At 49.0% G+C, this 14,534-nt stretch overlaps 1 protein-coding gene across 2 annotated transcripts in view; it reads right to left on the bottom strand.

Moving 5' to 3' along the window:
* ACOX2 (acyl-CoA oxidase 2) overlaps positions 1-14,534 on the bottom strand; it is a 34,103-nt gene that overhangs the window by 14,346 nt on the left and 5,223 nt on the right. For both annotated transcript variants that reach the window (XM_084794508.1, XM_084794507.1), the window contains exons 6-13: positions 12,888-13,007; positions 12,313-12,428; positions 11,633-11,805; positions 9,679-9,841; positions 7,041-7,231; positions 5,370-5,549; positions 2,610-2,715; positions 262-479 (exon numbers count right to left, since the gene is read on the bottom strand). In XM_084794508.1, coding sequence (XP_084650634.1) covers positions 262-479; positions 2,610-2,715; positions 5,370-5,549; positions 7,041-7,231; positions 9,679-9,841; positions 11,633-11,805; positions 12,313-12,428; positions 12,888-13,007 — 1,267 coding nt within the window. The remainder of the gene's footprint in view (positions 1-261; positions 480-2,609; positions 2,716-5,369; positions 5,550-7,040; positions 7,232-9,678; positions 9,842-11,632; positions 11,806-12,312; positions 12,429-12,887; positions 13,008-14,534) is intronic.

Genomic DNA, 14,534 nt, shown 5'->3' with positions numbered 1-14,534 from the left:
GGTTTCTCTGTGTGGCCCTGGCTGTCCTGAAACTCTCTCTGTAGCCCAGACTGGCCTCGAACTCCATAACTTATTCTTAAGCACTTTAGTTTCTAATTTTCTTTCAGTTCCTCTAATGTTTCTTTCATTAAGCCCCCAGTGCTCTCTGTGGGTATAATTGTGCTAAGTGTCAGCCTGTCCAGACTCCAAGTTTGCAAGGTCTTAGAGAGAGAGCAACCTATGCCCCAGGCTCTAGTGTAATTTCAAGGCCCAGTCACTCACCGGATCAAGGGAAGCAGGTCCAGGAAGGCTGCTCTTGCCATGTCCACTTGGGCCCCAGACAGGAAGCCATCATGCAGAAAGTGACCCGAGTCAGTCAGAATACCATGTAAGGCATGAAGGCCACAGAGGCGTCGGAGCACATGCTGGATCGCTGGCTCAGTTTCCAGTTTCTCTACAGCTTCCTTAAAAGTCCTCACAGTGATGTAGTAGCAGTGAGCCTATGACAGAAAGGCACACAGGCTACTGACTCTCATCCGCAGCTACACGGATCATTCTGGAAACTTGGCGAGATGGCTGGAGTAAGTGTATCTTCTAGAGAACTGGTGGTTACTTTTTGACTTGTTCACTCCAGGTCCGAATGAACCTTTTTGGTAGTGTGAATATATATATATATATATATATATATATATATATATATATATATATATATATATATTGTGTGTGTGTGTGTGTGTGTGTGTGTGTGTGTATTGGGGGCTGGCAGAGTGTGAAACTGGGCTTTTAGATTTGAGCCAAGGTTTCTCTGTGTAGCCTTGGCTATCCTAGACTCACTTTGTAGACCAGGCTGGCCTCGAACTCACAGAGATCCACCTGCCTCTGCCTCCTGAGTGCTGGGATTAAAGGTGTACACCACCATGCCTGGCTCTGCTCTTAACCACTTAGTATCGAGCACTGATCAAGTGACTACAGTGACCACTGCCACCAAACGTCTGCCCTTCGGGTTCCTTTCCTGGGCTTCCCTCTTCCCTCACCCCAACAACTACAGGATGAATGCCTGTCCTGTGGGGAGGCCTTCAGGACACTATGGTTTGTTAAATGATTTGACTGTGAGGCTGTCTGTCCTCTGCCTTAGACAGGATTCTATTAGCTTCCCGTATGCCAACTGATGGAGCCCTGGCAAGCAGCACCTGCTGCGTTTAAGGTCAGAGTGTAGGTTTAGAAGATAGACAAGTGACCATTGGACAGGTGTGGCTCCTTTCCTGGGATGTGAGGAGAGTACACAGTCCTGGCCAGCCGTCTGCTTGGTAGGGTCTCAACACAGTGGGCAGTAGACTGAGTGGAGCTCAGTTGCCCAGAAATTGAGGACCTCAGAGTCATGCCAGCCCTGGTGTGTGTGGCTAAATGTTGGGTCACCAGGTGGCACTCATGTTCAGTCTGCCTGACAGCCTGGCCTCGTGCCTCTGCAGGTTACTTGCCAGGACTCTGAGAGTGGCTGTTTCAAGGCCGTTTCAGAGGGGCCTTGAGAGAGGGAATGAACTTCAGTCTTGCAGTGGTTGGTAAAGGAGACATCCCAGCTGCCCCAGCCTGGAGGCACTCTCACGTCTTTCCCCAGCCCATGCCTTTGAGTCCTGTGCCCTTCTATACTGTAGTATTTCTCCATCTTCCCAGGTCTCCCAATAACCCCCACCATGCGCATGGCAGGGCCACCCCCCTCAGGACCGATGACCAGACTGTCTCTGTCTCCCTCTGATTGGCTTCCAGCTCTTTCCTCCTACCCCACCTCCCTCATAACATGCCTGATTCTTCTAGAATGAAACTCTGATTACTCCTCCTAAACTTGGCAGTCTCCCTCATGCGAGGAAAAGAAGAACCAGGCCCTGGCCTTGCCACCCTCTTCCTCCTCCTCCTCCTCCTCCTCCTCCTCCTCCTCCTCCTCCCCTCCCTGCTCTGCCTGCCTCATCTTGGTTCAATTCTGCTTCGGCATCCCCTCGGGAAGCTCTGCATTGCCCCCCAGGCACCAGGCCTCTCCTTCCTGCTGTGTTACCTGCTGCTCTCTTTGCTGGGAAACCTCTCCCAAGCTGCCACCACCCTCAGACAGCCAACTGCTGCTCAACAACTTAGCCCCGTGCACCCCCTTTTTCTGGAAAGTCCTTTGGACTCTGTGGGGGAGTGTCACCAGCAGCCATTTCCCACCCCCTTGTACTGCTTCACTGATTATAGCTGTTTGTAAGCAGCGTCTTTGATGTTTAGTATCCAGGGTTGGCGCAGAGCGGATGCTCAAATATTTGCCGGCTGATGGCGAACTACGCACAAACATAAAGGATAATGGAAATCGGATCAGACATCCTAGGATTGCCTGTGGGGCTAAGGGGAGACTTGACCTGGTTTTGTGTCTGGGAGATGCTGTTTGAGCAACCTGAAGCAAATCCAGGAGCAACGCCTCATTACCTTTTTCCTAAGAGCTGCTGGCAAGCTGCTTTGGAGTTAAGACCTTTAATTAAAATTCCCTGAACTACAGCCTTGGATGTGAGCTGAGGGTAGTCCCTGGGGAGCAGGGGTGGGAAGGACAGGAACTAGAGTTTTCTTAACACAGTGGCCCTGCCTGGGAAGCAAAGCACACCCCTCACCTTAGCAGCCTGAAGGTGTATGACAGCAGTCTGGTTCCAGGCGTCATGCTGGTCAAGCCCCGATCTCATGAGGGACTGTGTATGGTGTACCGCATCCTTTATAAGCCTGGAAACCAAAGGGAAGAGCTTCAGTGCTCTGAAGGGGCCGGAAGGAGAACTGATGGGCTACTGGGGTCCCCCAAGAATAGAAATGATCTCACTGACCTCTTACGTGTCATAAAGCTAACTGCTGCCTAAGCATCTCATTAAGGGCAAGAGTCCCAATTTATAGTGGGGGAAAACTGAGTCCCAGAGAGGTTAATTAACTTGTTCAGGGTCACTCAGCTAGTAAGGAATAGGACTAAGATTTTTCCTTTTCTTTTCTGTGACAGGATGTTGCTGTATAGCCTAGAGTGACCTAGAATTTTCTATCCTCCTGCTATATAGCCTCCTGAGATTTTTCCCTCCCTTAGGACTTCAGATAACTTCAGGCCGTTCTGTCGACTGGCTCCTTATGGCCAAACAAGGAGAATGTTTGTTTTTGTTTCTGTTTTTTGTTTTTTTGTTTTTGTTTTTCTTCAAAGGCTAATTCTGTTGCAAGTCCTACCCGACATAGCTAACTACAGAAGCAGAAACCCCACCCACCCCTCCCCCACACCCTACCCACCTCTCCCCTGCCCCATCCACATCCACCCTGTCCTCAGAGTTGCTGACTTAGTCATTTGCCAGGAGACTAACCTTCGGTCTGATTTCCACTCCCCTTGTGTCCATCTGACCCTTGGAATATGGGTGTAAAGCAAACTGTTTATTAAGCAACGTTTACTGAGCTTCTCAGGGAAATGTTAAGCGGACGGACGGCACATTGCGTTCCAAGCAGGGAGAGGCAGAGTGGCATTTTAATTCCCCAGCCGTCTGTCTTTCCCTTCCCCAGCCTTTCCAGCTCTGTGTGTCCTGAGTGTTTACCACGTAGGGTCACTGGTAGATCCCCACTTCTGAACACAGTGCCTGCAGATTGTAAGCATTTAAAAGGGATTGTGGAGTGAATAAGCAAATGTCTCAAGTTTCCTGTGATCTTAAAATAGCTGCTACCCTGCCGGGGCGGCAGCTTGAAACCTAAGCCTTCTTTCTCTTCGTGATAGAAATGTTTAATCTAGGTTTTGGCATTCTGGTCTGGGGCAGAGTTCAAAAGTTCCCTTTCAGGTAGTTGATCGCTTCAGTGATGGTGGTTGTATCTGAGTGCCTCCCTTCCCAGCTTCTAGAGCATTCAGTCGTTTCTGACACAGCCGATACTTGGTGATATTCGTTAAATGACAGAATGTGAAAGTTCTTTTGTTGCTTTTTTTTTTTTTCATAGAATTCATATTCTGGGTTGGAGAGATGACTCAGCAATTAAGTGCAGGGATTGCTCTGCTCTTCAGAGAACCCATGTTCAACTCCCGGGACGTGCAAGGCAGCTCACAAGTTTCTGTAACTCTAGTTCTAGGAAATCCAGTGCCCACAGTGCACAGATATGCATATAGACAAACACTCATACACATAAAATGAAAATAAATAATAGAAAAAGGATTCACATTTTAAGTGAGGCATAGTAACACACACCTTTCCTCCCATCACTCTGGAGGCAGAGACAGGTGGATCTCTGTGAGTTTGAGGATAGCCCAGTCTATCCAGTGAGTTCCAGGACACCCAGGAATACATAGTGAGACCCTTATGGAAGTACACAATAACAAATGATACATGTTCTTTTCTAAAAGATTTATGTATTTTTATGTATTTGCACTTCTGTGGGTTTATGTGCACCACGTATGTGCAGGTGCCTGTGGAAGCCAGAAGAGGGAGTTGGGTCCCCTGGAACTACAGTTATATTGTAGGCAGTTGTAAACTACCCTGTGCGGGAGCTGGGAATCCAGCCTGAGTCCTCTGCTTGAACAGTGACCTCTCTTAATTGTTGAACCATGCCTCTAGCTCCGAGTCCTTAGTTTTGATCATGTTCCTTGGACTCTAGTGGACCATGAGTATAAAACCCAGTTCTATTCTCAGGTATAATAACACTTTCAAAAATTACTTCTATTGCTTATTATCTATTTAATGTGTGTGTTATAGATGTGTGCTGTATGTGTATGCATGTGGGCATGTGTGTGTGCAAGTAGGGGTGTGTGTGTGTGTGTGTGTGTATGTGTGCGTTGGGGGTACATGTACTTGCATGGAGTCCAGGAGGATGTCAGAGACTCTCCTTTACCAATCTCTGCTGTATTCCCTTGAGTCAGGGTCTCTCAGTGTACATGGGGCTAGGCTGGCAACCAGCAGCACTGGCATTACAACTGTGCCTGGTGATTTTCCATTGGTGCTGTGGCAATAAACTTGCCTCTGAAAATTACTGTTAGATTGTGGGATAGTTCAGACTTAAAGAACTACTTTACTTGTTTTGGTTTACATAAAATTTCATTTACGTGCTTTTGCGTGATTTGCGTGCATTTGTTATATTGGCAATCACCATAGGAACCTAAAGGTTTAAGAAAATCCTCTCACTCGCCAGAGAGGTGATACACTTGTACCACTGTGACTAGGATAAAGACATGATGGCAGTCGATGGCTGAGAGTGAGGTGTCCCTTCTTCAACACCCACAGTGATGGGAGCTGAGAGGTCTGGAGAGGCCAGGGATGGCAGTAGTGTGTAGAAAACTGTCCACTAGTGTCCACCCAGCTTGTCCTAAAGGTCCTAGTGTGGGAAGAAGGTCACCCTTGGCTAGGATGCTGACTTACCAGGCAGCACTGGCTTACCTGGCAGACACATGTGCCCAGGCTGTGGTATAGACGTCTGGTCTGAGGAAGTCTGCTGCTGTCTGTGCTGGGCACCGGGCTGGCCCTGGTGTGACAAGGTACATGACAGACTGAGGGAGAGGCTTCTGCGGTGTGGGGCCTCGGGACACCTGAGCCTGAAGGTAGCTCTTCATCAGAAACCTGGGAATGGTGAAAGCAGAGACAGACGAGGCAGTGTGAGACTCTGTGGGACTCTTACCCCATCTGCTGTCACTCTCGGGGGCATGTATTTTCATGCTGTGTGCCACTGGGGAGAGCCAGGGCTCCAGGCCTCTGCCCGGACTCTCCTCACTCCAACCTCCATTCCCCCATCTTCTGTAGAATCCTCAGTGAGATGTACCCAAAGTGCTAGTTTCTATAACAGGTGACAGGGGCTGCAGAGCCGGGCCTGGCTCCCTTCGGTCCTAAACACACACCCCTGTGAGGCTGTGCAAACAGAAGCCACCATCAGGATCTTCTGACGTGGCACGCAGGATGTAAGTACAGTGTGGCCTTCTCAAACAGTCCTGAGGAAGAATGAAGCAACTCAGGCTGCTGCTGTGTGAGGTGACTCAGTGGTTTAGGCTCTGTGCTCCAACAACCCCGGGCTCTCATTGGTTCCTTTAAGACTACTGTGATGCTCTAGGATTGTCTTTGCCTCCCTGTGCCTCAGTTTCTCCATGATGATGGGAATGATACTACTTGTCTAACAGACGGGTGTGTAGAAACGAAGGAGATACTTGTGAATTTCTCGTCAGGTGCAGGGTACAGGCTGTCTATTATATTATTCCTATAACTTGGAAAAGAAAAACCCAGTAAACACTGTATGTTGTACTTGCCAGTAAACTCCTTTCTCCTTGGATATTGAAGTATCTGCTTTGTTTAGTCACCAGAGAATAAATGAGTCCGAGAGCATCAACCATCAGAGATAGCTGGCAAGAAACCGCCTATTTGGAGGAGGCCGGTATGGCTTCCTCCTGCCTCTCAGAGTGGAGTCCATTTTGTGTTTGCTCTTGGCTGAGCCTGGAATACCTCAGAGAGCAAGGCAGGAAAGTGCCTGCTCTCGGGGAGATCCTGATTGAGCTAGGAAGTAGAGCTAAAAAACTAAGCAAAAAAGTTGTAGACAATTATGGACTGATAACTTCTAAAGGACTCGTGTGGGTTTAGGTGGCAGGGGCCAAGGGCCCCATGGGATGCTGGGTGTGGCCAGCAGAGGCAGGAGGACCTAAGCAGATTGGATATGGAGACAGCATCTGGGCCAAAGTGACTTAAGGAGTGCAGTGTCTATTGTGACATTTTCCTTCAAGTACAGGAAAGCTAACGGACCATTTTAAGCAAGGCAAAGATGTGGTTTTTTCTCTAATGCTTTGAAAAGAGCTCTCTGGTTGTCTATGGAGAAGTGGGGAACATGAAAGAAGCAAGAGTCCAGGACGGAGCCTGATGCTGTTATCTGGGTAAGACAGAGGGACAGCAGGAAACCTGGGGGACATGGGCAGATTATGGGCACGCTGGCCTTTGGACAGCTCTCAAATGGTACTTTTCCAAAGCTTACTTCCTCCATGGGGATCAGACAGAAGCCCATGTTTGAATGCAAACTTGAGGGATGGGGGAAAGCAAAGGTAGGGCAGAGGTCTGGAAAACTCTGGATTTTACCTGGCCACTTGCAGGTAGAGCACCGTGTTCTCACCCTCATAGGTGCAAGAAGCTGTTACTTCAGTGACCAATGTCGGCAGACCGCTCAGCTTTGAGTAGCCATGACCACCGCAGGCCCTGCGACATATCTCTGCTCCCTGGGTGCAGAAGTCTGAGAACATGGCCTTCATACCAGTGCTCAGTGCATGGAGCTGCAAGAATAAAGTAGCAGAAGGGTCCTGTGGTGCCATCCAGGCTTGCCAGGCTTGCTGCATACTGACCATGGCTGTGAGGTTGGTGCCAGGCTTAGCTTGCTGCTTCGGCGGGTGGCGGGCAAAACTAATACTCGAGAGGCTAAGGCTTGTACAAAGTCACACAGTTAGGTAGTGTGGCCATGGAGCTGTAGGAATGAAGGAAAATCTGTCCTAGCTAGTGTCTTCAGGATCTTCAGAAGAGGGACCTTCCTGGATTGGGCCCACCATCTTATAAGAGTTATGGGAGCTTGCCGGCAGGCAGAAGTTTAGAAAGTGGCCAAAGAAGGCTTATGTCTACCATCTGCCAGTCTCTCAGGCTGGAAGACGATGCCATGGTCTGGCTGTCTACCCAGACTCATTTGCTGAACTCTAACGCCCACAGCAGTGGAGTGAGAAGGTGGAACTTTGGAAAGGATTAGGTCATTGGGTGAAACTTTCACCAGGTGTGTTAGTGGTTGCCATGGCTGGAATGTCTTCTCCAAAACTTGTGTTCAAATACAATTGAGCCATTTCTGCCATTGAAATTGTGTGTGTGTGTGTGTGTGTGTGTGCGTGTATGGTGTGTGTATGTGTGTGTGTATGGTGTATGTGTGTGTGGTGTGTGTGTTTGTGTGTGTGTGTTTGTGCACACACGTTCACACACACGCCTGCACACAGACACCCACAGTGTGGAGGTCAGAGGACACTAGCAGGAGTAAATTTTCTGTATCTACTGTGTGGGTTCTAGGGATTGAAGTCAGGTCATCAGGCTTGGCAGCAAGCACGTTTACCGCCTGAGCCATGTTGCTGGCCCTATAGCTGCCATCTTAACTGTTTTAAGAGGCGATTGGGCCAGCTGTTGTGGTGCATGCCATTAATCCTAGCACTCAGGAGGCAGAGGCAGGTGGATCTCTGTGAATTCAAGCCCAGCCTGGCCTACAAAGTGAGTTCAGGACAGCAAAGGCTACACAGAGAAACCCTGTCTCAAAAAAAAAAAAAAAAAAAAAAAAAAAAAAAAAAAACAAAAGAAAGAAAGAAAGAAAAAGAAAAGAAAAGAAAAGAAAAAAGAAAAGGTGACTGGTCCATGAGGGTCCTTGGGTCATGAATAGGTTAATGCTGTTGTGGGACTGAGTTCCATATTGTGGAAGTTGCTTTGTTATAAACCCAAGTCCCCCTTTTCAGTGTCCTCCTACCTTTTCTCTTGTCGTATGACATCCTCTGCCATGTTACCACACAGCAGGGAGACCTTTACCAAACAGTAGCACCATGACAGAGGCTGGGTATCTCCAGAAGAGTGAGAAGTTAATTTCTGTTGTGTGTAAGCCACTGAGTTTATAGAGGTTCACTAGAGCACGTGAAAAGATTGGCAGAAGGTGCCAGACAGCATCCCGGTTTAAGGTGTTGGTTCTTGAAAGTCCCTATCTGTCCTTGGGAGGAAGGCCTTCTTTTCTCTTCTGCTTCCGTTTCCTTACTTGGGAAATGAGAATGGAAATGGTGTGCACTGTGGAAAGTGTTAATGGAGCACTGCTTTAAAAGCACAGCGCCTCCAAGAAGAGACTTGACACCCTATGAGCATATACAGGGGGAGGAAGTGCCCCTTAGTCACAGGCATAGGGGAGGGGACTAAGGGGAAAATGGGAGGGAGGGAGGAATGGGAGGATACAAGGGATGGGATAACCATTGAGATGTAATATGAATAAATTAATTTTAAAAAACAACCAAAAAAAAAACCCAAAAAGCAAACCAAGGTTTAATACTGTCGGATAAAGGCAAACTGCCACTGGTAATTAAAAGGTCTTGTTCTTGGAAAGAATTTTCCCATATATTAACTAAAGGTGATTTAGAAACCTTACCAAATTAAAAACAAAATAAAACAAAACAAAAAAAATTAGCACAGCGCCTACCCTGACTGAAGGTGTATGTGAGTCACTGCCTCACTGGAGTATTGGATCAATGTGCAGCTTGGACTACATGCTCTCTCTGGATGTTTTTGGATTTTTGAAAAGAGGCAGAGCATAGCAGAGCCTGTGACGTGTGTATCCTGTGGCAGAGGACTTTGGGAAGCCTTGGCTGTTGAACACATGGATGGTTCTGTTATGTTTGTGGCCAGCAGGAATAAATCAGGTTAGTTCTGGTCACACTGTGCTATCAAATGAGTTCAAATGACTTTGTGTGGAGCTGTTTTGGTTTCTGTCACACACAAGGGATTGTGGGTCTGTGTCCTCTACACTCACATTATCTCTAACATTGCTGGAGCTCTCTAGGGGTCAGGTGTTTGTGGACTGCCATGCTGTGGTACTTTTACCCTGAGATACCCTGGGACATTGGGAGACTGGGGGCCCATGGGAGGCAGGCTGCATCATTTCCCAACAACTGGAGCAGCACTGGACACCCTCCGGCAGCAGCTCCCAGCAAATAGAATGTACCTCAGGCAGGGGGCCAAAGTCTCTCTTCAGAATGGCACTATAGGAGCTGTGGAAGAATTCCAAGAGGCTGGTGGCCAGGAAATGGAAGGCGTAGCTCCTGGCGAGCTGAGGAAGGAGCTTCTGCTGCTGTGTCTGGTAGTCCATGATTTTTGCTTCTGGGTCACTGAGAGGGAGAAAAAGAAGGAAAAGGTTTAGAAGTTTACTCCAAGCCATCTTCTCATATTCTCAACACTGCCAAAGCCATAAAAAGGGACCATTGCAAGGCTGACACGAGGCAACTATGTCTTAAGCCTCATCTCTCACCAACATCCACACATTTTCCTATATAAACATCCGTAGCATGTACGCCCCATTATCTTATTTGAAAATCTGAAAGGCTCTGAACTCCAAACCATCTGGACCCAAAGACCAGGTGAAGGGATGTGGACCTGTCCCACTGATGACCAGAATTCATGACATTTCACTGTCTTCATGTGCTTGCTGTGTTGTAGGAAATGCATCGAGCTTAGCAACCCTTAGGGTATGCACTTGGGACCAAAGGAACATAAAAAAGGATCGGTGTCTTCCCTGTCTATTCACAGGGGTGTCCACAGGTGCTGGACCATGTCCTGCATGTAGAGACCTGAGTAATGGGATTGGGAGAGTATGGGATGGAGTATGAGAAGTCCTTCAAAGCTGACGGGAGCTTGGAGTCTCTCCGGGCAACAGCTTCTCCTCACACCGATGCACTTGTAGTCAGCTTTAGAACACCTCTGCTGCCCAGCTAGAGCAGCAACAGTGTCACCACCTTCTTCCGAGTTCCTAGTCCTTCAGGGAAGATGCCATGGGCCTGGGATTCAAAAGCCCAAGCCGTGTACACTAAAGCTGTTTCTGGTTTCCTGAGGAAAGGCCTCTGAGATTCAAGCTTGGTAGCCTTGCCATATTTAACCCTTACTACCACCCCTGAAACTCTGCTTGTTACCTCTATTTTACAGACATAGAAGCTGAGGAAGAAACAAGCGCCCAGGTCTGCCTGGCATCTAATCTTCAGTGTGTTTAGGGCAGGCTGGTGCCCACGGCATGAAATGACACCAGGTCTCAGGGCTGGGTGTTCTCAGGCTCAGTCCTGGTGACCTCGCTGTGCACAGGTAGGACACAGACGTGGGAGGGCCTCATCAAACCCAGGGCCAGTCAGCAGGCCTGGGGTGAAAGTTCTCTGCAGCAACACAAGCCATTAGGCTGTGAAATGTTCTGCCCCTGCATCTTGTTCTCACTGTAGTCTGCTGCGTCTTAAGAGTGTGTGTCCATTTGGGACATATCATAAAAGACTGTTGCTCCCATGAAATTTAAATTTAACTAGTGTATATTCTCTGTGGAAACACACACACACACACACACACTCACACACTCACACACTCAGATGTTGTATAGCAGCACTTGCCATGTTATGCCATGGAATGGAGGAAATGGGAGCCAGATGTACAGACAGTGAAAAGAAAGGGTCTAGACCTAGCTTTCTCACAGCCAGGCCTCATGTAGTCTAAGGCAGTTAGCTTTTTCTACCCACAACCAGACACCAACCAACCGGCCTTGACAACCAACTGGCAGAGCCAAACTCACTAGCTAGTCATAGCCATGTAGGGCAAAGTGGAACTCAGCAAGCAGCCTGAGTCACAGCAGATGGTACAGAGCGGAAGGCATGGTCACGCAGAGGCTGATGGGGCTACACACAAGGTTAGGCCAGACAGTCTGGTGGTTGAGTAGAGGGAACCAGAGACCCCGTCAGGACTGCATGCACATGTGTGTGTGTGTGTGTGTGTGTGTGTGTGTGTGTGTGTGCGCTCGCGCGCACCTGCATGCATATGTGTGCCCTGCTCCCCAACACCATGGTTCTGGCAGAAGTAGTGTCAGTGCAGACACTGTGGGACTGAGTGTCAACCATGTCTGCCAGGGTCATCATTTGTGTGTTCCTTGCCTAGGCCGAAGACGGGACTGGTGGCGGATGACTGAGTAGCGCACAGCAATGACACAAGACTTCTGGAGGTAGGGTAGGATTCCTTTTAACAGCAGCCACACCCGGGTCACTAACATGGGAAGATAATTGATCTGTGCTGTCCCGAGCCTCCGGTAGGTACCATCTGGCAAGACCTGTATAGGACAGAGACAGGTGCTGGGTTGGAGCCGAGGCTCCCCAGGTGCATGCCCATGAGCATCCATCCCTGCAGGCATCACACCTGCGCTCACCTGAAGCCTATGAGTGCTTCAGGAGCTGGTGCAGCTCGCTCGCTGACACATGAAGATGCTTTCATGAAGCACCCCAGAAATCCCTCCCTTTTACACCTAAAGAGGTTTGGCTAACTGGGACTTCTGCCTCCATCTGGGGTCATGTCTGTTCTGTAACTGTAGGAAAGGAAAGTGTTTCCCCTCAGCTCCTCCCCCTTCTGGGGTTTGCCTTGCTCTGGATCCCATGTGCTAAGTATTTACGCATGGGGAGACTTAGGCTTAACGTGGCAAGAGTTTCCCAACACCACTGTGCTCCTAAGCTCGGTTTGATCCTGATCTGTGGGACTCCTGAGCCTCTTTCGGGAGAAGTGAGTTTATGGTCCAAACACAGCTTTTCTGAGGCAGACCCAGAGCCCGTCCCCGGCATCTAACCTCTCCAAAGCGGCTGAGCATGTTCTCTCTGGGAACCCTCACGTGGTTCAGTCTAAGGAAGCCGTTGTCTATGTGTTCCAAGCCCATCTTGGGCCCTATGTCCCCAACTGTGATTCCTAGAAGAGGGTAGAGATAAGAATGCCAGTCAAAAGCTGGGTGTGGTGGCGCACGCCTTTAATCCCAGCACTTGGGAGGCAGGCAGATCACTGGGAGTTTGAGGCTAGCCTGGTGTACAAAGTGAGTCCAGGACAATTAAGGCTACACAAAGAAACTGTCTCGAAAACAAAAACAAAACAAACAAAAAAAGAATGCCTGTCAATCGAGCAAATGCAATATGCCAGGCTCGCTCACTCACTCGCATGCACGCACACCATGGTACTCAGGCAGCAGGTAAGCAAGCTGAGGGTAGATGCTGAGTATTGTACCAAACAGTTAGATATTAGCTCTGTGAACTGGATCCCTTCTAGCCAGGGACGACATGCCCAAGCATCTTCTGTGCATCTCTTGGGGACCCAGGACTGGGTAGGTTGGTGGCACCACCTTGGCTAGGTCCTCAAGGAAGCAGCAGGGCTTACCAGGTAGTGGGGTGTGGTCGTGTAGGCTTCGGATAGGCACAATGAAGGCATGCATGCCATGCTGTGTTCCCGAGCAGATCAACTGGGCTAGGACCACAGCGTGGGTGACAGACCGTCCCACTGAGGCAGAAAGGTGAGAGGCCCATCACAAGACGCCTTATGTACGATGTCTTCCTGCCCCTCCCCCCCCCCCCCGCCCGACCTGCTGAGCTTGGGGTTGCTGATAGACATCTTTGAGTTCTTGGAAAGTCACTGACAGAAGGCGTTGCCAGGAAGAACCTAGCTAGAACAAGAGTAACGGTGACTTGGCAAGGGAGTTTGAAGTGAGTAAACTTTTTTTTTTTTCAAGACAGGGTCTCTCTGTGTAGCCTTGGCTGTCCTGGACTCTCTTTGTAGACCAGGCTGGTCTGGAACTCACAAAGATCCACCTGCCTCTGCCTCCTGAGTGCTGAGATTAAAGGTGTGTGCCACCACGCCCGGCCGCAAACTTTTAAAGATTTTTCTGTACCCCAGTGCAACAGCTAATGGACCGCTCTTCTGTCGGCCCCATTGTGAGCACAGCCATCCCTACCAAATCCAGCTAGAGCCCTGCTCTTGGCTGAGGTCTCCTACTTCTTGCAGGGCAGGTAGGAGAAGTCTTATTTTCCAGATAGGGAAACTGAGGCTCAGAGTACAGAGTGACACACTGAAGGTTGCTGGCCCGGATGGGGAGAGCTGGAATTTAACCCCATCAGCCTGATATTAAAGTGGGTTTCTTTCCCCTGCAAATCTGATATTGACCAGTCATTCACCTCTGTCCTCTTCTCCTCCCCAGCTCCTCTCTCTTCTCTCCTCTTCCCAGCCTTACTTTCCCCGTTCTGTCACCTGCCCTGCTTTGGTTGAATTCGCATAATGTAGTCATTCAATTTCCACACCAGGGATTTTCACACTGGGTCTCCAAGTGCTACCGTGGAGTCCTTAGAAATGACTTCTCAAAGCTGCCCTTGGCAGGACCCTGTCTTGGAGCTCAGAATGGATGGTGTGGCTGGCACCTGGTGTCCATGCGATCGGAGTTAGTCTGAATATGGAGTGGAAGGGGCAGGGGAGGTGCTTGCCACTGACTAATCATGGAGCATGTGCTCTGGCAGGTGGCAAACCTATCAGTAACTTTGGAGGTTAGAACATATGATGTTGTACGGAGCCCCTGGGACAGGATTAGGTGGTGAATATATATGGTATATTGTGTGTATGCACAAGTATGTCTGGGGGACATCATATGTACTCTATACATGCCTGAGTGTCTGTGATGAGGCAGTGTGCATATTTTTGTGTACATGTTCCTGCATGAAGGCAACGTGTATGTGTTGTGTACTTATGTGTGTCACTGTGTGTGTGTGTGGTGTGTGTGCACAGGTGTGTCTGTATGAGAGCAGTGTGTGTGTTGTGAACATACATGTCTGTTGGGGTAGTAAGTTTATGTTTACATCTATATGGTATGTAGTGAGAGTTTTGGTCCCTCAAAAAACCCAGTTATGGAGTCAGATGTGGTGGCATGCTTTTAATCCCAGCACGCAGAGGCAGGTGGATCTCTGTGAGTTTGAGGCCAGCCTGGTCTACAAAGTGGGTCCAGGACAACAGAAAAACCATGTCTTGAAAAACCAAAAAAAA

The sequence above is a fragment of the Acomys minous genome (genome assembly GCF_964271855.1).
Source record: "Acomys minous genome assembly, chromosome: 9".
NCBI classification, from domain to species: domain Eukaryota; kingdom Metazoa; phylum Chordata; class Mammalia; order Rodentia; family Muridae; genus Acomys; species Acomys minous.
Note: the sequence above shows the minus strand (reverse complement) of the source record. Positions and strands in the feature narration are given on the sequence as shown.